This window comes from Mus musculus, chromosome 10 (assembly GCF_000001635.26).
Source record: "Mus musculus strain C57BL/6J chromosome 10, GRCm38.p6 C57BL/6J".
NCBI lineage: Eukaryota > Metazoa > Chordata > Mammalia > Rodentia > Muridae > Mus > Mus musculus.
In genome coordinates, this window is record NC_000076.6 from 60,530,887 (window position 1) to 60,553,112 (window position 22,226).

At 48.3% G+C, this 22,226-nt stretch overlaps 1 protein-coding gene across 7 annotated transcripts in view; it reads right to left on the reverse strand.

The window, feature by feature from the left end:
• Cdh23 (cadherin 23 (otocadherin)) overlaps nucleotides 1-22,226 on the reverse strand; it is a 393,766-nt gene that overhangs the window by 228,139 nt on the left and 143,401 nt on the right. For all 7 annotated transcript variants that reach the window (NR_045556.1, XM_017313930.1, XM_030245069.1 and 4 more), the window contains 2 exons: nucleotides 3,505-3,699; nucleotides 61-189 (listed from right to left, as the gene is read on the reverse strand). Coding sequence is in view for 6 of the 7 variants with exons in the window: in XM_017313930.1 (XP_017169419.1) it covers nucleotides 61-189; nucleotides 3,505-3,699 (324 nt within the window). In the remaining variant the exon portion in view is untranslated. The remainder of the gene's footprint in view (nucleotides 1-60; nucleotides 190-3,504; nucleotides 3,700-22,226) is intronic.

Here is a 22,226-nt window from a genome sequence, read left to right on the forward strand (position 1 = left end):
AGAGAACCCACGCAGGACAGGCATTTGTCTTCCTGCTCTGGGGCTGGGGGCGGGGCTCACTGGAGGAGAGTGCTCGTAGATGTTAGTACTGTAGGGCAGGTTGATGAAGATAGGATCCATGTCTTGCATGTCCGTGATGATGATGGCCAGGTTGGCCAATGTAGACAGAGGTCTGGTCTTGTCTTGATCCTTGGGAGACACACAGAGAGAACAGGAGCACACAACCCTGGGTTAGAAGGATGTTGTGAACACCCACGCATATATACATAGGGCTGTGGTATGTGACCTCTGTATCCACCAACACATACATAAAGCCTTACACTCCTGCAAGGAGGCCCAACAGCACGAAGGTTCTTTGGTGTTCCTGAGATGTTCAAGAAAATAGAAGCAGGGGAGCCTGATGGTGCTACAGTAGAGGCTTGGGCTGAGGCTGCTCTGTTGGCCCCCAGGGCCATGGCCAAGGACTAGCTCTCCTGAATGTGTGGGGGGCGGGGGGGGGAGGACCACTAGCTTGGATGTGAAAAGAACTTTTTGTTGTGTTCTAGGGCCATTGTTCCTCATCCCAGGTCAGGGGGTGCTAAGGGGGGCCTCTGGCCTGTAGGAGACATTCCGCTGTATGCTATTTGCTAGTCAGTAATTTCTAATCAAACCAGCAGAGGGAGCTCCAGGGCCTGTGACATCTGAGGGCCTCCAGGAAGCAGTGTGTGCCCTTGGGACAGGGTGGGCAATATAGAGCCATTCTACTCAGAAACCTGGTCCTAGGAAGCCCAGTAAGAAAAAGGAACACCAAAGCCTGTGTTCCAAGACCCTAAATGCTCAGGAGACTGAGGGCTGTGTAACAGCCCAGTGCAATTAGATAGCAAAAGCCATGATAACAAGGACTGTCATGGCCTAGGTAGGCCCTACCCCACTCACTGTCACAGGCTAGACTTTTAGGTGGTTTAACAGAGACAGAGACAGAGTGAGACACACATACATACATAGACAGACAGACAGACAGACAGACAGAGAGACCCAGATTATCTACAGTTATACTGCTGAGGAAGTACCCAGAACCCAAGCACGGGGCATTTCATGTAGAAACATCTGCCTTTAACAGCTTTGGTTTGGAGCCTCACGTCAGGCAGTCTCCAGCTTGTAAGACAAATTCTCAAAGCCCTTTGTATGAAATGAAAGGCTCTAGTAAAAGGCCCGATGGCCCCTGGGCTTACAAATTCTGCTGGGACTTGAGGAGTAACTGTGTCTATCCAGGTTAACTTGGCCTTGATTCCACTGGGACATCCCCTTCCCACCCCCCCACCCCCCCCACCCCCATTATATGAATGAAGCCTGGGACTGGCCTCTGCCCTCTGCAGATGGTGCTATGGAGCCTATGGGAGGAGAGATGACTTCCTGGCTATCCCTCAGATACCTCAGGGACAGACAGGGAGGGCACTGGAGGATTGTTGGAGATGGGAGGGAAGAGATAAGTATGTGGGCACAGGAAGGAAGTCTGGTAGCACCAGGAATGGGGTACACTATACCAGTGGCCTGAAAGACCATGAGCCATGCAGGAAGGGCCCGGGAAGCTGGTTCTCTTGAGTAAAAGATGCTGGTGGTTTGCACTTGCTACCAAGTAGCCAGCCTGGTACCTGATATCCATCCCATCCCGTGGTTACAATCTATTTCTTTGTATACTTGCGGCATGTAACCCATGCTGACAAGAAAGAGGGATGGATGCAGATGAGGACCTATCTGGCTGTCAGGCCAATGCATGGCCCCCAGGAATGGCCTTGCGATCTGTGGCTCTCTTCAGTGCACAGTAGCTACAGATGGCTATTCACCAGTCCCCGGAACCCCTGGTGACAGCTTGTGGGGGAGTGGGTAAGTGGGGGGTGGGTATTTACTGGGAAGTCTCAGCCCCTCCCTCCCTGTGGGAGGTTCCTTAGGACCTGATTGTTGGTAGATTGCCAGCAATCTCACTGTATGCATCATCCCAGCAGAAGCCTGGCCTCTGGATGGACCTAGCCACCCACATTCCTTCTTGAGCCCAGCTCTGGTCTAGTCCTACCTCCCAAAGCCATTTGTGTGCCGGGCAGCAATTATCCCATAGGGCGGCTTCAGTGAGAATGGAAGCAATCACCTGCATGCTTCTGGGCCCAGGTGTAATTAATGAAGGGGAGAGTAGGTGTGGCCAAAAAGGGGAGTTCCAGACTTTTGAGTCCTCTCCACTCCCTAAGTCAGTTTTATTCTATTTTATTTTTATGTTGGCCTCTTCCTAGGGAATTCATCTATAAGGAGAGAAAATAAGATGCCTCAGCAGGGACCTCCCAGAGAGTCAGGCAAGAAGTTTGCTTTTCCTGGCTCTGGGGGCTTCTCCAGGTCTCCACCAAGCCCGAGGGAAAAACTCCTCTTCTCAACCCTCAACCCAGGCTAGATCCAGGAATCTGAGATGTCGGCTGCCACGTGGGGTCTGGGGTAAGCTGTTAACTCTGCTGCCACATGGCGCCAAAGCCAAAGGCTTTCTCTGCAGCCTCACAGGGCCAGGGCAGGAACCGTCTCTGCAGCCAGACTGGGTACTGAGGGTCAAAGCCAGTGGAGCCGAGAGGAAGAAAGGATCTCAGGACTTGGCTTGCTCCTAGCCTGAGCTCTACAAGCAGATATGAAGGGCGGACAACGGAGTGTGGGGTCACTTGTAGCTTTGCAGGCCACTGAAGATGCCGCTGTGTTCTTAGGTGTCAGCTGGAGTGAGGGCACATGGGGCTAGGACCCTGTTTAAGATATGCCTTGCCTAGCCTTCGGTTCCTCACAAACAGCTATCATCAAAGGCCTACCTGCATGCTGGAGACCTATAGACACCTGGACATGGGATGTGGCAGCCAGAGCCCAGGACCAGGAGTCAGACAACCTGGCTTTGGATTCTTACTTCCCCACTATTCATCGACTGTGGGAGTCTCAATGTTGACATACATAAAATGGGCTAAATTTCCTTTCCCCGACTCACCCTGCAATTCCCTGGGGTTGGGCAGGAGGCTTAGCACAGTGGATACTCTTTGGTGGGGAAGCATTTATGGGGATTTTGTCAGCAGGTTTGGACTGTTCTGTCCCTGATTGAATGGTGTCAGGACACGGCTGAGTTGATAACCCTGGTCTGTGTCCCAGAGGCACCTGCAGCAACCCTCCTAAGGAGGTTGCTGGTGTGACCTCTGCAGCTGGGCACAGGAGTGACTTAGGTGATCCACTGAATTGCCCCTATGCCTTAGTCTTCTTGTGGGCATCTGTAAAATGGGCATCTCAACAGTACTAGTAGGTAGGTCCTCTTGAAGGCTACTAGAAAGTCTATCTGAGGGCTAAGAACAACGTCAGAGACATAATGACACCACCTGTCACTATTAACATGATCAGATTCTTGATTGTAAATCATGAGGGGTATGGAGCTAAATCAAGTCTCCTTGGAATACCCTGTTTCCTTCCGGATGAGGGGAGGCAGGAGGTGGGCACTGGAGGCCCAGGGCAGTGACTCACCGTGGCATTGACTGTGAGCTGGTACGCCTGCGTGACCTCATAGTCTAGCTCCTGAATCACGGTGACTATGCCTCGGGCACTGTCGATGGCGAAGAACGGAGAGGGGGGCTGGAAGGAGTAGAGGACGCTGCCCCCCGCGCCCAGGTCAGGATCGGTGGCGTTGACGATGAAGATGGGTGTCCCCACTGGTGTGTTCTGGGTGAGAGAGCAAAGGAAACCGGAGGATGAGTCTCACTTCGTCAGAAGCAGCTGCCTCCACAGCCGCCCCGCAAAGGCCATTAACCTCGCCCCTGCAGCCAACCGACCGGCCTGTCATTTCCATTCCAAGCGGGTTTGGAGGAATGTAAAATGCATGATTTCCCTTTTCCCCTTTTTGATGGCCTCCTGGTGGCCGTAAGAGCACTGGCTCCTAAGACTGCCTGCTTATCCCAGAGTCCTGGAAGAGGGGCCTCTGGTCCCCAAACCCATTTCTTAGTGGATTCGCTTCCTTTGTCCAGTGTCCCCTTGGCTGCCCAAGCTGCAGGGGATTGCCCTGGAGGGTGACTAGGAAGCTGCCTGTGGGGACCGGTCAAGGGCAAAAGTAGGAGGCGTGTACCTGGGTTTGGGGGGGTGTCTTGGAGGCTCTGAGGGGGGGGGGCACCTCATGCCATCCCCAGGTCTTGACAGCATGTCACCTGCCTCCACCTCCTAGAAGCCTTCCAGGAAGCCTACTGGTCTGGTCGATATGAATATGCAAATATGTCCCCTTCTGATTCAGGGTGGCTGGTTAAGGCCATTTCCTCGGGAGGCTGAGACAGGGTTACCACATTCCTCAAGAAGGCTGCAAACTGACAGTTAATATGCTACTTTCTGTAACTCACCATCCCTGTCCGTACACCTCGGCCAGTTCTCACCCTTCCCTCACGGCCTGTAGTGCCACAGGCCCTGTCTGCCCTGCCTTGGATGGTGTCTGGCACACAGGCTAAGCAGTAAACACCTGTGAGCACAAGGGCACATCTCAGCAGCATTAGGCGCTATATTCTGAATGTCTGCCTGTACCACCCACCCATCCACCCTCATCTCCGCAGCACTGGCTCATCATTGGCTGTGCAGATTTCTCTACACGGTAGAAAGCTCTGGACACGTTGGAGAAAACACGCTCTTTGCGGGGGGGGGGGGCACAGAGAGGGCAGCTGGTCTAAAGCTATACAGCGAGAAGGTGGGTGAGCAAGGCCTTGGGTTCAAGTACTGCTGATTCTAGGCACATGATCCCAACAGTTACATCAAAGGCTTCCCTTCCACACTGGCATTGGCTGTGCTGTGCCAACCAGAGCTTCTAGAGAGCACAGCCACTGAGTTACTAAGGTCCTATGTAAGCTGGTCATTTCTTTATTGGCCACCAAGTATGGGGCTACTGGGATATCCCCCAGAAATCTGCTGATGGGAACAGGAGACAGGCAACAGGAAGCCCCTCTCCTGTTCGCCATTTATGGCTCCCCAGTAGCTCTGGGATAGAACATCCCACGAAGACTGGTCCTCAATTATCCTTCATGCATTTCCTAGATGCTTGGAGTCATTTGTACTGCCCCAACCCAGCAGTTCCTACACACCTCTCTCCCCATCCTAGCTTCTTTCCCTTCAAAGAGAAGCAAGTCTGTTGAGGGCCAGAGTGGATAACTTCCAGCATTCAGGCATGGCCAGAACATCGGTTGGAATCCCAGCCTCACTGTGTGTCTTTGGGTTAGTTACTTAAGCTCTCTGTTCCTTCCTCCTCATTCCATAGGCTAAAGGTAATACTATCTCATTGGGTCAGTGTGAAGAGGGCAGACCTACAGCTTTACTAATATAAACTTTCGAGCCTGTAAGTACCCAGAAGGAAAAAGCTATGGTTGTCCTATCAGATCTCTTCTTGTACTGTACAGGCAGGGCCACCTAAGGGCAGGACAGGGAGGTCTCAAGAGACACAGTAAGTGTTACTGGCACCATGCTGGGCACTTCCTGTCTGCCCCACCTCCCCTCACCGTCCCACCTCCCCACATAGCCCCGCCCCCCCCCCCCCCCCTCATTCCCCATCTCACCCTGGTTTAGGCTGCTCTGCCTCCATACCTTAGGATAGATAGCCTGCTCTGCCTAGCCTGTTTGCGCCAGACCTCAACTGACTTGTTTAGGGCGTTCTGATTACCAACCAGGAGTGTGAGAGGGACTGGCAGGAGCTCAGAGGGAAGAAAGCCTGAATACTAGGCTCCACCCCTCCAGCGCCCACCCTGTAGCCCCGCCCACCGGGCGGGGCTCTGAAACCGTGCTTCCTTCTCTTCCCGTGGAGCCTTTGCGGAAGGCAGTGTATCCCTTCTTGGCCTGCCCCCGGATCCTTCAACAGCCCTTATCTTCTTCCACCCATTAGATTTTCCGTGTGTGTCTGTCAAAGATCCTTGCTCCACAGCCTGGGGTGCTACTTACTGGGAGGCGGAAGAGCACTTTCCCTTCCTCCCATCCCCTCCCCGTCTTCCTGGTTCTTGACCACCACGAACTGAGTACGAGTTCAAAGCCCATGATTCCCTCCATGATGTCCTAAGTCACCACAGGCCGAGCAGCTATGAGCAGAACCCTCTTAGGCTGTGAACCCAAATAAACCTTCCCTTCCTTTAAGTCAATTTCTTTCTTCACTCTCTTCACATGCACATGCCTACCTATGTGGCCACATTTGGATGTGATTGTGTGCGATTGTGTGCACCTGAGTCCTGGTGTGTACGCATGTGTGCGCGCGCGCATGGAAGGGCAGAGGCTGGAACTAGTGCTTCCTCAATCCCTTTCTATTCTTTAAGACCGGATCCCTCAGTGAACCTGGAGTTGATACTTTCAGGTAGATTGGCTACGATCCTCCTGCCTCTGCCTCCCCCGCCCCAGGGTTATAGTCACATGAGGCCACATCTATTTTTTTTTTTTAAGCTTTACGTTGTTGCTGATGGGGAGAAAACTCAGGTCCTCATGTATATGTAGGGAGCCATTCATTTCTCCAGCCTTCTTTTTTTTAAAAAAAATTATTTATTATATTTATTCTGCCTGCATGCCAGAAGAGGACATCAGATCCCAGTATAGATGGTTATGAGCCACCATATGGTTGCTGGGAATCAAACTCAGGACCTCTGGAAGAAGATCCTCTTAACCTCTGAGGCATCTCTCCAGCCCTCTTATTCTGTCTCTCCAGCCTTTCACAGTCCTGGACATGGACTAATACAATACCCTCTTGAAAGTGGGCACTTCACTGACACACTTTTATTGGGGCTACCTAAGAAGATCTCTTCTGGTGGAGCCCTGATGATCACAGTCACCTGCAAATCTACAGCTACAAGACAGAGCTCCCCTGGTGCAGGACCCAATGAAGCCAGACTTCCCCCACGATGTCCCCTCAGCCTCCCCAGTCCCCTCTGAAGCACACAAGTGTCCAGACACATTTCAGAGACGCCAGCCTCATACAGCACACAGCTCAGCAATACGGCCCCACTGGTCGCCAGCTCCTGAGGCCTTACCTCAGATAGATGGCCTTTCACCTGTCCTTGCCTCCTGGTCTAGGACAAAGGCTCTCAGGCTCTCTGAACATCAGATCTGGGGAGTGGAGAGTGAAGCCGAGCTAACACTGGAGAAGGAGAAGAGGATGCGGAAGAGCCCCATCTGTAACTGACCTTGGGTTGTCTCATACAGTGAAAAGCCATTTAATTTCTGCGTAACTCAGGATAGGTTTTAAATGGCCCTGGCAAAGAGCCATTCATAAACTTAGAATGGACAGGCATTGGAGAGAAAGGAGTGCTGACTTCCTGCATCTCAGGCCCTAGGCACCCCGCTCCACTCCACGGAGGATCAGCACGAAGGCTGGAGCTTGCCCAGCACCAGATGCTGCTCCATGGAGCGCACAGACAGGTACACAGACTTGCAGGCTCAGCACAAGCAGATTCTCAGGGGCTGGGCACATCTGGTCCCTGTAGACAGTGAACCCTGGAGGCTCAGAGCATGGACCTTGAGTCAGAACCCTAACTTCTGAATCTAGCTCTTTCCCCCAGGAGACCACAGGCATGGCTCCCACTACCTCGTCTGGCTTCCACATCCTCTTGTATAAAATGGAACTGTTAACAGCACGGCCTCTCAAGGATGATGTGAGAAAGAATTACCTGAACTGAGATGTGAATAAAAGGCCGTGCTTTTTGCTGGACCAAGTGCATGGCAGCATGCAACAACACTCAACAGATGGCCACTGCCTAACACCACTATCAGTGAAATAGCACCACAGGCAGGGAGAGATGAGAGGCTGTCCCCACATACTTAAAGGGGATGGTGGTGGTGGCCTATAAATGTATTTCATCACAAACTTGGACAGGTATCTTACGGATGGAGAGATGGCTCAGCGGATAAAGGCACTTGCTGCCATACCTGGTGACTTAAGTTTCATTCCTCGGACTCATATAATAGAAGGAGAAAACCAACTCCCACAGTGGTCCTGTGTGTGTGTGTGTGTGTGTGTGTGTGTGTATGTGCACGCACGCGCGTACATGCAGGCAAATAAATGTTCCAATTTTTAAAAATTCAAATAGAAAATCTGTCTGTGTATTGGTTCTTGGTTTCTGCAAAAACTGGGAAAATGCCCAAGGAGACCCTGCAGGGGTGCAGAGCCTGTCAGAGGAGGAGAAAGTGGGACCTATGATGCAGGGTTGTCTGAAGCCAGGGAAGTCCCTAATCCAAAAGGCGAGTTCTCACTTCAGACCATTCTGGATATACTGCCTTCAATGAAGCTTCGGGATAATCCAGGCCAGTTCCGTTATTGACGGGTGAGAAAAGTGAGGCTAGAGAGGTATTAGGTTCTGCTCCAGGTCTCACCACGGCTCCTGATGGGTGACAGCAGACCAGGCGCTTTGGCTCTTATATGGATTTCTCTTAACCTCCCACAGAAGCCAAAGTGCCTCCTACACCACACTCCCTCCCCAGCTCCGCTCAAGAGGTGACACCAAGCCAAAGGCGGAGCAACTTCAGACCCAGGATGCATTTGATTGGTGCAGGACTAACCACCTGACCTACACAGGCCAATCAGATGGGGGTCTCAGAAATTAAATCAATTCACTAAGGGAATTTCAACGGAAAGATCTTTGTGGTCCACTTAGGATTGGATGGGTATGGGCAAGTGAGGGGAACATCTATCTAAGTGAGGCAGGAGACGATACTGGTCCTTCCCATACTGGTCTTCACACATCCCTTTGGCCACCGTGTGGGACCCGCCTTCTGAGGTGTTTGTGGTCAGACACCTTCCTGCTCTTTGTTCCGCAGCCCTAGAACATGCATCAGGCATGTGTTCCCTGTTTTCAGACACTGCCACTGGCTCCCCGACCTCTCCTGCTGGGGTTCTCCCCTTTTAGCGCCCACAGTCAGCACAGAGAGCCAAGTACCAGGCCACGGGTCCCGGGCAGACTGCGCTCGGAGGCACTAAGTCAAGAATGAATGGTCTAGTAAACGCTGGCAGTAGAATCTTGTTAACTATCCCTGGACATGCCTTTGAACATGCAGATCTACACAGATCACTGCGGTGATTCGCACGGCTGTGGGAGGTGACAGAGTGAACAAGCATCAGCCTGATCTGGCACTTGTCACAGTCCACCTGGAGAGATGGCTAGATAGCCCTCGTCCCCTTTAGACCTCAGGCTGTCCCTTTGAGCAAATGGCCCATACCACATAGGTCACAGGCAGGGCAGGCCTCTGCCTCCTCCAGTCCCCATTTAAGCACCACATCACTTGTGATGGGCCTGCTGTAAATGGGCCACCCTGTGCAATTCTGAGACAAATAAATCTTGTTGCTACTCCTCGGGGTGACAAGGGAATAGACTCCGGGAAAGTTCTGCCGTGCTCGGGATCTTGTTCGTTAATAATAATGATGAATGGCTTGCTTCTCTCGTGCAGGGTGAGCTACATTCCACTCCGGGCTTTTCTGGAGGTGGCTTAGGGTGCTCACTGGAACAGAGTAATATGGTGGGGGGGGGGGGGAGCTGTACACTGCCAGGGAGAGGGGAAGGAGGAAGGGGAGACAATGGGTGGAAGGTTGGAGAGGAAAAGAGAAAGGAGAGAAAGATGAGGGAGAAGGATAGACAGACAAAAAGAAGAGTGGGTTGGGGACAAGGAAAGAGACAGAGCTGGGGTCCAAAGGGAAAAGAGAACCAAAGGAGAAGATGGCATTGGAGGAGCCAGGGACACAGTTGTTGGGCCAGAAACCAGGAAGATAAAAAGACACCATGGAGGGAAAGTTTTACACAAAGGAAATGACGTAAGAAAACACCTGGCTTGGGATGTAGCTCAGTGAGTAGGGTGCCTGCCTACCATGCACAGAGCCCTTAGTTCTATTCCCAGCATAGCATAAATCCAGATGTGATAGTACACATCTATAATCTAGGCACTGAGGAGGTTGAGGAAAGAGGATCACAAGTTCAAGACCAGCCTGGGCTACAGGAGGCCCTGTCTCAATAAAAAAATAAAATAAAAAAGACAGGACATTTTAAAATGGTAGAAAGACAGGTGGGAGAAAGAAAAGAAGGTTCACACCTCCTGTGATCATGGGGAACCCTCTCGAGTGAGATGAATTCTGTACCCTTGACCAAATCCAGCCAAACCCGCTACCACCTCTGCTTAGGTGCCATCTCTAAAGGCATTATTAATATTTATGGAATGCTTGCTAGATGCAGCTATAGTCTTTAATATCTTATTATAGAGCCTGTTAGAAAATGCATTGGTAATAAATTCCAGACAGATGGAGTTCTGACAAGGTGCAGGTGGCTTGGTGGATCTGAGTTGGGAAAAGACCCTTCTGGAACATGGGAGGTGTTTAGAGGCTGGGAGCCATCCCTAGGGTAAGATGGAGGAGTGGGGAAGAGGTTACACAAGGATGCAGTCTAAGGAAGGCTGGTCTAGGTTAGAGGAGACAGGACAGATGAACATGTTAACCCTGAAGGAATTTTAGACTCAATGGGGTACCTTGAATACCCAGTACTTCCTCAGGCAATGAGAAGGCTTCTGGTTGAACAGTCAGACTCTCAGGACCAGGGAAGCACCTCTCTTTTTGTATTCCATGGAGTACCTTGGTGGCACCTCCAGAGGCCTTTGTGGCATTCCTACTGCCATCATGGGATGCATTGTTACCTGCTAGGACCATGGAGGGGAAGGAATAGGGTCTACAGGAGATGTGCACTGGCCCGTATAGATCAGAAGTGGTCCTGTTATGATGGAGACAGGGCACTGTTATGGGGGCACTGACCTACATGTGTACATCTGTGGCCCATCTCTATGGAGGAACCTAGGAGAATTCATGGCATGACATCTCTTATCTTGACCACTGTCTCCTCTCTCTCAGGGGATGGCATGTGTATAACCTGATGCAGCTGGAAGACTCCTCCCTGGGCAGGCATCCTCAATGGTCAGATCCTCCATAGAAGATTTATACAACTCTGGGCCCTGCTATGCAGCATGGACTGTTTATAAACTGTGTGGACATTTACAAACATGCTTCCTGACCAGCCACCAGGCTTCTGATTGTGACCTGCTAGAGTGGCCCTGGACTTCCACTCCCACCTCTTTCTGCCATTTGCCTTGGCCCCCTTTCAGTTCTTAAGACAGTCTCTTGTCTATAGAAGTCATGTGACAAACATTGTTAAAGAATCAGGGGCTTCCCAGCAAACAAGGGAGACGAACACATTCTTTTATTTCTGTGTTGGTCCCAGTCCCTCCCCAAGATGACAATAAGCAAATTAAACATGCATAAATCCACAAGGGCAAACAGAACAGGAGAGGAGACCACAGCAAATGAGAGGTGCCAATGTAGCTCTGGAAACTGGAAACAGATGGATGCCTTAGGAGGCAAAGAGGCAGTGCTTGGAAAAGCACAGGATCTGTGGATGCCACATCATGCTGCATGGGAAGGGATGTGTAAGGGCCGAGGATGGAAAGAGAGGTACCAGGTCGTATGGCCCAAGCAACGTTGGGTCTCCAATCCTCACAGCAGACTGCAGGCTCCTTTCTGGAGGGCTTTGTTAGGGAGATCTAGACTCCAGGCTCAGATCTGGGTAAGGGCTTGAGTGAGTCTCATCTTTCTACTTCTCTCATGTTCATCAGGCCTGAAAGTCAGCCTAGAAGATGGGCATCCAGGTGGGATGCGGACAACCAGCCCAAGAGAAAACTCAAGGAGTAGCATGTCTGGGGTCCCTGAAAGCAACAGTGGAAGTCTTGCCCAATCTTGAAGACCACTAGTAAACAAGCTCCCACCCCCATATACCCTAAGCACTCATGAAGAGTGGGCAGGAAGTGAAACACAGTCTTATACATGAAGAAATAGTAGAAAGCTGGTGGGGCAGTGCACGGCTGGGATTTCAGCACTTGGGAGGTTGAGGTAGGAGGACTTGCTGCCAGTTTGAGACCAGCCTGGGCTACATAGCAGAAGCCTGTTTCAAAATCCAGGGAGAACGGAAGAAGGGGGTAGAGGGAGACAAGAAATAACCTGGGTCTTGAAATTCCAGAGTCAGGACAGAGCCTCTTTGAAGTAGGAAATTCCAGGAGGAAGAAGAGTCCAGCCGAAAGCAAAGGTCAGCTCAGAAGGTTGAGGCAGGAAGATCAAAAGTTCAAGGCCTGCCTGGACATCTTAATGAGACTCTATCTCAAAATGAGAAGAGACAAAGAGAGGCAGAGGGTGTAACTAAGTCATAAGGAACTCGTTTAGCCTGTGCAAGGCCTTGACTTCAATCCCTAGTATGACAGATAACAAATGGACAAAGAAAGAAATTCAACACAAGAGTTGGAAATGGAAAATTTTTTTCCAAAGCAAAGTAACTCAAAGATAAACATGGTGGAGAAAAGTAAAAACATTAGAGGAACAGCTTAGATCCAACCCAAAGCAGGAGTTCACAGAGAGGTAGCATCAGGAAGCTTGTCATACAGGGTAACAGGAAAACCTTCCAGATCCAATGGACATGAGCCCTTCAGGGGGAGACCTGTACAATGATATAAAACTAAGATGTTTCAAAATATGAATATGAAGGAAAGAAAACCCCAGAAATAGGGAGAAAACAAAATCCCACACACAGGAGATTAAGAGTCAAGCTGCCATCCAGAGTCTTAACATTATAGGCTGAACAGGTACAAAACAGAAAAGGAGTTCACAGAATGAGGAACACTGATTCTATACCCAGCCAAACTATCAATGAGTAAAAAAGAAAACTAAACACATTTCCCAGATAAGCTTTTAAAAATTCCCCCATAAACCCCTTTTCCTAGAAATAACTGAAGAATTTTCTATCAAAATGATGATAGAAACTAAGAAAGACAAAAACCAATATCCATGAAAAAAACCAAACAGTTCCAATATGGAAAGAAGGTAAAGGAACACCTAATAGGTATTCAATTATGCTAGACTATTTAGGGGCAGATAAGTGATAAGCTCATGGAACACAAAAGAGGCAAATAAGAGAAGTGAATAAATTCTAAAACACACAAGAGTCAGCACAGTATATCATGTGGTGCATCTATCAGTAACATTTACAGTATCACTACATTGAACATATTAAATACTCTTTTAGCTAACAGGAAGGCAATCATGCTTTAGGGAATGTTAGGGAATGTTAGTGGTGTGTGTTGGTGCTTGTATATGTGTTTGTGTACATGTGTGTAGTTGTACGTGTGTCCTGGTGTTTGTGGTGGCAAAGAGTAGGTGAGAGTGGATAGATGCTGAATTCTCTCATCCAAAGTTAAAATTCACATGCTAATATTTAAAAGTGAACAATCTAAAAAGCTATGATCTAAAACTGAGAAGGTAAATTCCAGAGGAATTAGAGGAGGAGGGTGTCTTGAAGTGGAGGAAAATGGTACAGGACCCTGCTGTTTTTATTAGAAGGCACACTGTACTAGAAGACATTTAAGCTTATCCTTATGCGATTTTGATTAAATTAATATAAAAATTTAAAAAAAATCTCGCCACAGCTAGACCTCTGAAGGTCCCTCTCCTTTTCAGTTCTGTCTCCTGTGGGAAATGCTGTCGAGTTTCTGTCCCACATTGCCCTCCTATCTTCTTCTCCCTTCCTCCTCAGACACCATCCCTGGCTCCTTTGTTATCTCCAATGCCAAAGCTCCAGACCATGAATGTCACCATCGTGACCAAGCATTGTCTCCGAGCTTGTCTTTCCCTGCAACCTCACAAGACTCCTGCTTTGTTCAGAGGTTCCAGTTCTTAGTCTTCCAGGTCTCTAGCTCTCCCATTCAGGTTTGGCTGGAGACTTCTTCCTCTGTCAGGTACATTTTGGTCCTGATTACCCCATGGATGCTGGACACTATGGCTAGTCAACAATGGCATTGGTGTATCGGAGCTTGCCTCAGAGCCTGGTGTGAAATGGCCCCAGCTCCCATCTTTTTCCCAGGAAGGCAATCTGAGGCAGCTCCCTCACACCATGCCAACAAGTGACTTTCCTGAAGAATGAATGACAGAGTCCTTCCCACAAGAGCTCATGTTCCAGGGCTGTCTGTACAGCCAGCAGGTGTACAGCGAGGCATGTGGCAGCCAGGCAGTGTGCAGCTGGTAGGTTTGCCGGATAGCTGCCTGAAGCCCACGTGTAAAGAAAAGAAAAGGCCTGGGCACTCATGTAGCCCAGGGACTCTCTGTCTCACAACAATATGGCCTCCTGGCTAAGAATTTGCCTTGTCTTATCTTCTTTAGGGTTGGAAAGGAGGAACAGAGACTGATGGCAGGACTCGTGGAATCTGCCTCTATTCTTCTACCCTGTCGTCCTAGCATGAGGTATTAGTGTAATTGAATGCTGGATGACTCCTTTGCCCACAATCTCAGCCAAGTTCTGGTTTCCAAGGAAATAGAAGGATCCATCATAGATGGTCCTGAATGGGAAAACCTAGGCACAGCTGTGTGCACATCTGGGTTATGATCTTGCTGCTCTCCTATGTCCTTCTGCATGATTTCCTTCTTGGTGGCCATAAGACATCAATAGGTCTATGATTTTCCCAACCAGGAAATGGGAATAATAATGTCTGTGCTGCCTTCAGGATAGCTGGAGTAGAGATGGAAAGGGTTAAAAATGGCCACAGAGCCCATGCTTTCTAGGTATCAGCAGACTGCTCACAATATTTCTGGATTTCAAAGTCCCACATTAGGAATATTCAAGGGGTCAAATCCATAAAGACACACTCAAACCTGAAAGACATCAGGAACATTCCTGGTTGTAAGGAGTTCAGATTAGGGATATCTCTTGTGTGGTGAATGATGGGCCCAGGAATCAAGATTTCCTAGGGATTTGGCTTGGAGCTGGGGCCTCTGACCATCACAAGTGAGGTCTGGGGCTCTCTGTATCCCCATACCATGTACAAACACACCAAATGTGACCAAAGGTTCTTATGAAAATCATCATACCCTCCTACCAAGTCAGAAATTTCCAAGAGAAGAATCCAGGGCAGGTTGTAGCCTTGGAAGTCTTGCTAACAAATGGCCTCAAGTCCAGGGATTAGACCAGAGGTCTGAGCTACAGATGGTCTATAGATTCTGGGTGTGTGGAGTCTTCTAGAAGGCCCTCCCAGCCCCAGGCTTTTGTGGATCTGGGGTAATAGCTTCCATCTGTTGGGGATTTTCTATATAGGCCTCTAAACATATCATCTCAGTCCACACAGTAGCTGGACAGCAGACAGAGTTACTCTTCCCTCCTTTGGATCCTAGCCCCATGTAACAATGCTCACACCCCAGCAAGCTACTCTACAGCCTAAGCTTTTAATCACCACAGGACACCATCCCCGGTACCCAGGAGCATAGTGTGATGGACAAGGGGACCTTGGGAAACTAGGACCTATGCTGCCATTTTGGCTAAGTGCTAGTGACTCCAGTGATGGTCATGAGTGCCATGGAAATGACTTAGGTCATTCTAAAGTCCCAGCTCTGTAAGTAACATGTGTCAGTGTTCTTTGGGGGAAGTGTCAGGAGCAGATACTTTGCTAGGACGGACCAGGCTCATTCATCCATGGGTCCTGGACATGTTTGGAGAACATGGGACAAGACTGCCTTGACCATACACATTTCCTATCTCTCCAACTTAAATAAATAAAAAGAGAGAGAGAGGGATCATTAAAAATTCCTTGTAGGAGAGAATACAGAAAGTGGGGCTATGAGGGCGTCTGTGGTTGGAGACCCAGCTGCACACCTGATACATTCTGGGGAAGCTGGACAGGCTCTGTAGTGGCTATTCCTGGTTGTCAACTTGACAATATTTGGAATGAACTACAATTCGGAATTGGAAGGCTCACCAGTGACCCTTATCTGGAGGCTTGGAGATCCTTATCTGGATCTTGGTTTGAAGATCTTGAGCCATAGTGGCTATGGATTCCAGAAGATTGAATCTCCGAGTTAAGGAACACACCTTTAATCTGGGCTATGCCTTTCATCTGGGATTAAAGGTGTGGTGGAACACACCTTTAATCTGGGCTACACCTTTTGCTGGAGACAATATAAGGACATTGGAAGAAGGGAGTCTAGCTCTAGCTCTTGCTCCTGCTCCTTCGCCTGCTTGCTGCGTGAGACTGAGTAACTGCTAGATCCTTGGACTTCCATTCACAGCTGTGACTGAACGATTGTTGGGAATTGAGCTGCCGACTGTAAGTCATCAATAAATTCCTTTATTATCTAGAGACTATCCATAAGTTCTGTGACTCTAGAGAACCCTGACTAATACAGAAGTTGGTACCAGGAGTGGTTCTAGAGTAACAGAAGTACAAGGATGAATCTTTTAAAATTCTGGAATTGGCTTGTTGATCCACCAGCACTTTCAACTATTGAAACCTCTCCAGATTCTCTCCCTCCTGGGAGCTCAGAGAATTTTGAAGACCCATGGTTGAAACTATATTCCGAACTTAAAGAAGCTAATGCCCTTGATTTTCTTAATGAATTAGGTGATTCAGTGCACAAAGCTTTCTACAAGATGGGGAAAAAATCGAAAAATGATTTTACTGGCTGGCTGCTCTTAGTATCTGTGGAAAAAATGATGAATGAAAGGAAGGAGTTGTGTGATAAAATCGAAAGGCTCCAGACACAAGTAAACGATCTAAAAGTTGCTAAGTGTGTCCTTGAGGAGAATCTTCTCTCTTGTAGCAATAGAGCTCAAGTTGCAGAAAATCAAACAGAAACTCTCATTGTAAGGTTGGCTGAACTACAGAGAAAATTCAAGTCTCAGCCTCAGAGTGTGTCGACAGTTAAAGTAAGGGCTCTAATTGGCAAAGAATGGGATCCTACAACATGGGACGGGGATGTGTGGGAAGACCATGTTGAAGCTGAGAATTTTGAATCCTCAGATTCTCAAGGGTTTGCCCCACCTGAGGAAGTAGTACCCTCAGCCCCACCTCTTGAAATAATGCCTTCCCCACATGAGGAAATTAATTTTGCAGAGTCTGCTCACGGCCCACCAATAGTTTCTTCTAGACCTGTAACCAGACTCAAAGCAAAACAGGCTCCTAGAGGGGAGGTAGAAAGTGTAGTCCATGAGGAAATTCGCTACACTACTAAGGAGCTTAATGAGTTTGCTAATTCATTCAAGCAGAAACCTGGTGAATATGTGTGGGAATGGATTTTAAGGGTGTGGGATAAGGGTGGAAGGAACATAAAACTAGAGCAGGCTGAGTTTATTGACATGGGTCCTCTGAGTAGAGATTCTAGGTTTAATACGGAAGCTCGCATAGTTAAAAAAGGTGTCAAAAGTTTGTTTGAATGGTTGGCTGAGGTGTTTATCAAAAGATGGCCTACTGGAAATGACTTGGAGATGCCTGATATTCCATGGCTTAGTGTTGATGAAGGGATTTTAAGACTTAGGGAAATTGCAATGCTAGAGTGGATATATTGTGTAAAGCATAATTGTCCACAATGGGAAGGTCCAGAAGATATGCCTTTCACCAGCTCTATAAGACGCAAATTGGTGAGAGGGGCACCAGCACATTTGAAGGGTTTTGTTCTTTCCCTTTTCCTTGTGCCAGATCTTAGCATTGGAGATGCTTCTGCTCAATTAGATGAATTAAATTCACTGGGTTTAGTTGGATTCCGAGGTAACAAGGGCCAGGTGGCAGCATTGAATCGCCCGAGACAAGGTGATTCTAGTTATTATAATGGACAGCGTAGACAAAAGAATGTTTATAATAACATACCCAGTAATGGTCAGCACAGGAGAGGTGAAATTTATAATGGCATGACTCGGTTGGACCTTTGGTACTGGCTAACCAATCATGGTGTTTCCAGGAATGAAATACATAGGAAGCCTACTGCATATTTGTTTGATCTGTATAAGCAGAAAAATTCTCAAACAAATGAAAGAAAGGCTACATTAGATCGAGGGAAACAGCACAATGAAAGAAAGGCTACATTAGATCGTGGTAAACAGCAATCTCGGCCAGTGAATCAATTTCCAGACTTGAGCCAGTTTGCAGATCCGGAACCCCTTGAATGAAGGGGTGGCCAGGTTCCTCTGAGGAAGGATCTTGATAAGACACTCAAAGGTTTTGCTGTTACCCTTTCTCCAGTTCTTCCCCAGAGGGACCTACGGCCTTTTACAAGGGTAACTGTACACTGGGGAAAAGGAAATAATCAGACTTTTCGGGGTCTGCTGGATACTGGTTCTGAGTTGACACTGATCCCAGGGGATCCCAAGAAACATTGTGGCCCTCCAGTTAAAGTAGGGGCTTATGGAGGGCAGGTGATTAATGGAGTTTTGACTGATGTCCGACTCACAGTAGGTCCAGTAGGTCCCCGGACACATCCTGTGGTGATTTCCCCAGTTCCAGAATGTATAATTGGGATAGATATACTCAGAAATTGGCAGAATTCTCATATTGGTTCCCTGAACTGTAGAGTGAGGGCTATTATGGTTGGAAAGGCCAAATGGAAGCCTTTAGAGTTGCCTTTGCCAAAGAAAATAGTGAATCAAAAACAGTATCGTATTCCTGGAGGCATTGCAGAAATTACTGCCACTATCAAGGACTTGAAAGACGCAGGGGTGGTGGTTCCCACCACATCTCCGTTTAACTCTCCTATCTGGCCAGTGCAGAAAACAGATGGATCATGGAGAATGACAGTTGATTATCGAAAACTAAATCAGGTAGTAACTCCAATTGCAGCTGCTGTACCAGATGTAGTTTCGTTACTTGAGCAAATTAACACATCTCCTGGCACCTGGTATGCGGCTATTGATCTGGCAAATGCCTTCTTCTCAGTACCTGTCCATAAGGACCACCAGAAGCAATTTGCTTTCAGTTGGCAAGGCCAACAGTATACCTTCACAGTTTTGCCTCAAGGATATATTAACTCTCCTGCCCTGTGTCATAATTTAGTTAGAAGGGATCTTGATCGTTTGGATCTTCCACAAAATATCACATTGGTGCACTATATTGATGACATTATGCTGATTGGACCAAGTGAGCAGGAAGTAGCAACCACTTTGGACTCATTGGTAACACATATGCGTATCAGAGGATGGGAAATAAATCCAACCAAAATTCAAGGACCATCTACCTCAGTGAAATTCTTAGGAGTCCAGTGGTGTGGGGCATGCAGAGATATTCCTTCTAAGGTGAAAGATAAGTTATTGCACCTGGCCCCTCCTACAACCAAGAAAGAAGCACAACGTTTAGTGGGTCTATTTGGATTCTGGAGACAACACATCCCTCACTTGGGTGTGTTACTTAGGCCTATTTACCAAGTGACTCGGAAAGCTGCTAGCTTTGTGTGGGGCCTGGAACAGGAGAAGGCCCTTCAACAGGTCCAGGCTGCTGTGCAGGCTGCTCTACCACTTGGACCATATGACCCAGCAGATCCGATGGTACTTGAGGTGTCTGTGGCTGATAGAGATGCTGTTTGGAGCCTCTGGCAGGCCCCTGTAGGTGAATCACAGAAAAGGCCTTTGGGATTTTGGAGCAAAGCTCTACCATCATCTGCAGACAACTATTCTCCCTTTGAAAAACAGCTCTTGGCCTGCTATTGGGCCTTAGTGGAAACTGAACGTCTGACAATAGGACACCAAGTCACTATGCGACCTGAACTACCCATCATGAGCTGGGTACTATCAGACCCTGCAAGTCATAAAGTGGGACGTGCACAGCAGCAGTCTATTATCAAATGGAAGTGGTATATACGTGATCGGGCCAGAGCAGGTCCTGAAGGCACAAGCAAGTTACATGAAGAAGTTGCTCAAATGCCTATGGTTTCTACTCCTGTTACAATGCCATCTGCTGCCAAGCATGCACCTATAGCCTCATGGGGTGTTCCCTATGATCAACTGACCGAAGAGGAGAAGACTAGAGCCTGGTTTACTGATGGCTCTGCACGTTATGCAGGCACCACCCAGAAGTGGACAGCTGCAGCATTACAACCCCTTTCTGGGACAACCTTGAAAGACACAGGTGAAGGGAAATCTTCACAGTGGGCAGAACTTCGGGCAGTACACATGGTATTACAGTTTGTTTGCAAGAAGAAATGGCCAGATGTACGATTATACACTGACTCATGGGCTGTAGCCAATGGATTGGCTGGATGGTCAGGGACTTGGAAAGATCACAATTGGAAAATTGGTGAGAAAGACATCTGGGGAAGAAGTATGTGGATAGATCTCTCCAAATGGGCAAAGGATGTGAAGATATTTGTGTCCCATGTAAATGCTCACCAAAAGGTGACTTCAGCTGAGGAGGAGTTCAATAATCAAGTGGATAAGATGACCCGTTCTGTGGACAATCAGCCTCTCTCCCCAGCCATCCCTGTCATTGCTCAATGGGCACATGAACAAAGTGGCCATGGTGGTCGAGATGGAGGTTATGCTTGGGCTCAGCAACATGGGCTTCCACTCACCAAGGCTGACCTGGCTACAGCTGCTGCTGATTGCCAGATCTGCCAACAGCAGAAACCAACACTGAGCCCCAGATATGGCACCATTCCTCGAGGTGACCAGCCAGCAACCTGGTGGCAGGTTGACTACATTGGACCACTTCCTTCGTGGAAAGGACAGCGTTTTGTTCTTACTGGAGTAGATACTTATTCTGGTTATGGATTTGCCTTTCCTGCACGTAATGCCTCTGCTAAAACCACCATTCACGGATTGACAGAATGCCTCATCTATCGTCATGGTATTCCACACAGTATTGCTTCTGACCAAGGAACTCATTTCACAGCCAGAGAAGTTCGACAGTGGGCCCACGATCATGGAATACACTGGTCTTACCACATTCCCCATCATCCTGAAGCAGCTGGGCTGATAGAAAGATGGAATGGCCTTTTGAAGACGCAGTTACAGCGCCAATTAGGTGGTAACAGCTTGGAAGGCTGGGGCAGAGTTCTTCAGAAGGCAGTATATGCTTTGAATCAGCGCTCGATATATGGTACAGTTTCACCCATAGCCAGGATTCATGGGTCCAGGAATCAAGGGGTGGAAAAAGGAATAGTTCCACTTACTATCACTCCTAGTGACCCTCTAGGAAAATTTTTGCTTCCTGTCCCCATAACTCTAGGTTCTGCTGGCCTAGAAGTTTTGGCTCCAGAGAGGGGAGTCCTCCTACCAGGAGCTACAACAAACATTCCATTGAACTGGAAGCTCAGACTTCCCCCTGGTCATTTTGGGCTTCTAATGCCCTTAAACCAACAGGCTAAAAAAGGAATAACAGTGTTAGGAGGGGTGATAGATCCAGATTACCATGGAGAAATTGGATTACCTCTTCACAATGGTGGTAAGCAAGATTATGTCTGGAGTGTAGGAGATCCCTTAGGGCGTCTCTTAGTACTACCATGTCCTGTGATTAAAGTCAATGGGAAACTACAACAGCCTAATCCAAGCAGGATGACAAAGGACGCAGACCCATCAGGAATGAAGGTATGGGTCAATCCTCCAGGAAAAGAGCCAAGACCTGCTGAGGTGCTGGCTGAAGGAGAAGGAAATACAGAATGGGTAGTAGAGGAAGGTAGTTATAAATACCAATTAAGGCCACGTAACCAGTTGCAGAAACGAGGATTATAAAGTAATATGAATGCCCATTGTAAATTTACTAATGCGTTTGCGATTGTACGAGGGATAGTTATATCATGTTAGGCGTATTTACAACCTTGTTATTGTTTCATGTGAACATGAGATATTATTTGTGTCAAGTTGACAAGGGGTGGATTGTAGTGGCTATTCCTGGTTGTCAACTTGACAATATTTGGAATGAACTACAATTCGGAATTGGAAGGCTCACCAGTGACCCTTATCTGGAGGCTTGGAGATCCTTATCTGGATCTTGGTTTGAAGATCTTGAGCCATAGTGGCTATGGATTCCAGAAGATTGAATCTCCGAGTTAAGGAACACACCTTTAATCTGGGCTATGCCTTTCATCTGGGATTAAAGGTGTGGTGGAACACACCTTTAATCTGGGCTACACCTTTTGCTGGAGACAATATAAGGACATTGGAAGAAGGGAGTCTAGCTCTAGCTCTTGCTCCTGCTCCTTCGCCTGCTTGCTGCGTGAGACTGAGTAACTGCTAGATCCTTGGACTTCCATTCACAGCTGTGACTGAACGATTGTTGGGAATTGAGCTGCCGACTGTAAGTCATCAATAAATTCCTTTATTATCTAGAGACTATCCATAAGTTCTGTGACTCTAGAGAACCCTGACTAATACAGGCTCTCTGGGCCAGTTTCCTAACAGTGAGGTGCACACATTAGGAGATCTGTCCCCTAC